The following is a 592-nucleotide window of genomic DNA, read 5'->3' on the forward strand; positions in this document are numbered from 1 at the left end:
GGAGACACTTGCCACATTTTGAGGCTCCCTAAAGCGCGGGTCGCGCCCACAGCCGCTTGTCCGCGGTGTTGGCTAGGCGCGCCCGGGTGTCTGGGTCCATGAAGACGGTTTTCCCCTGATCTAGATCCCTAATTATAATCCCTAATAGTATGCTGTTATATTCAAGGTAAAATATGGACACTGAACATTTATAGGCCCAGGGTCTGCAAATGTTTGTGGAAGTGCTTAATCTGCTAATACGAGGATGGGACTGTTCAGTCACATTAAGCACTCCCACATCTGCAGGACCAAGACTATGCATTTTTCCAGGCATTTATAGCTTCCTCAGGTATATTCTTTCCCCAGATTTAGCAATGGGAACAGTCTTCATTAAATGCTGTTAATAAGAAAAACTCCTGCTTTCAAAGTCCGGCTGTTTTTGTTGCAGTGCTGGCCCAAGACGTGTAGCTAGTGTGTTTAAATGAGAAAGGTATTGGTTTTCTGCTGTCACTGAAACTGTCAGACCCTCTATAAACATTTTCCAAAGAACATGTCATCCCTGAATTGAGACCAGGCACTGGCATTTGAGCCCCAGAGGAATAAAGAGGGTGGG

General features: G+C 45.9%; 1 protein-coding gene across 1 annotated transcript in view; it reads right to left on the reverse strand.

Annotated features, from left to right (window-relative positions):
• The window catches only part of ESYT3 (extended synaptotagmin 3), a 57,422-nt gene extending 57,322 nt beyond the window's left edge, over window positions 1-100 (reverse strand). Inside the window, exon 1 of the mRNA XM_019553574.1 lies at window positions 51-100. Within this exon, the coding sequence (XP_019409119.1) occupies window positions 51-100 (50 nt within the window). The remainder of the gene's footprint in view (window positions 1-50) is intronic.
• Window positions 101-592: the final 492 nt, after the last annotated feature.

This window comes from Crocodylus porosus, unplaced genomic scaffold (genome assembly GCF_001723895.1).
Source record: "Crocodylus porosus isolate Cpor-Errol unplaced genomic scaffold, CroPor_comp1, whole genome shotgun sequence".
In the NCBI taxonomy this organism is placed as follows: Eukaryota; Metazoa; Chordata; order Crocodylia; family Crocodylidae; genus Crocodylus; species Crocodylus porosus.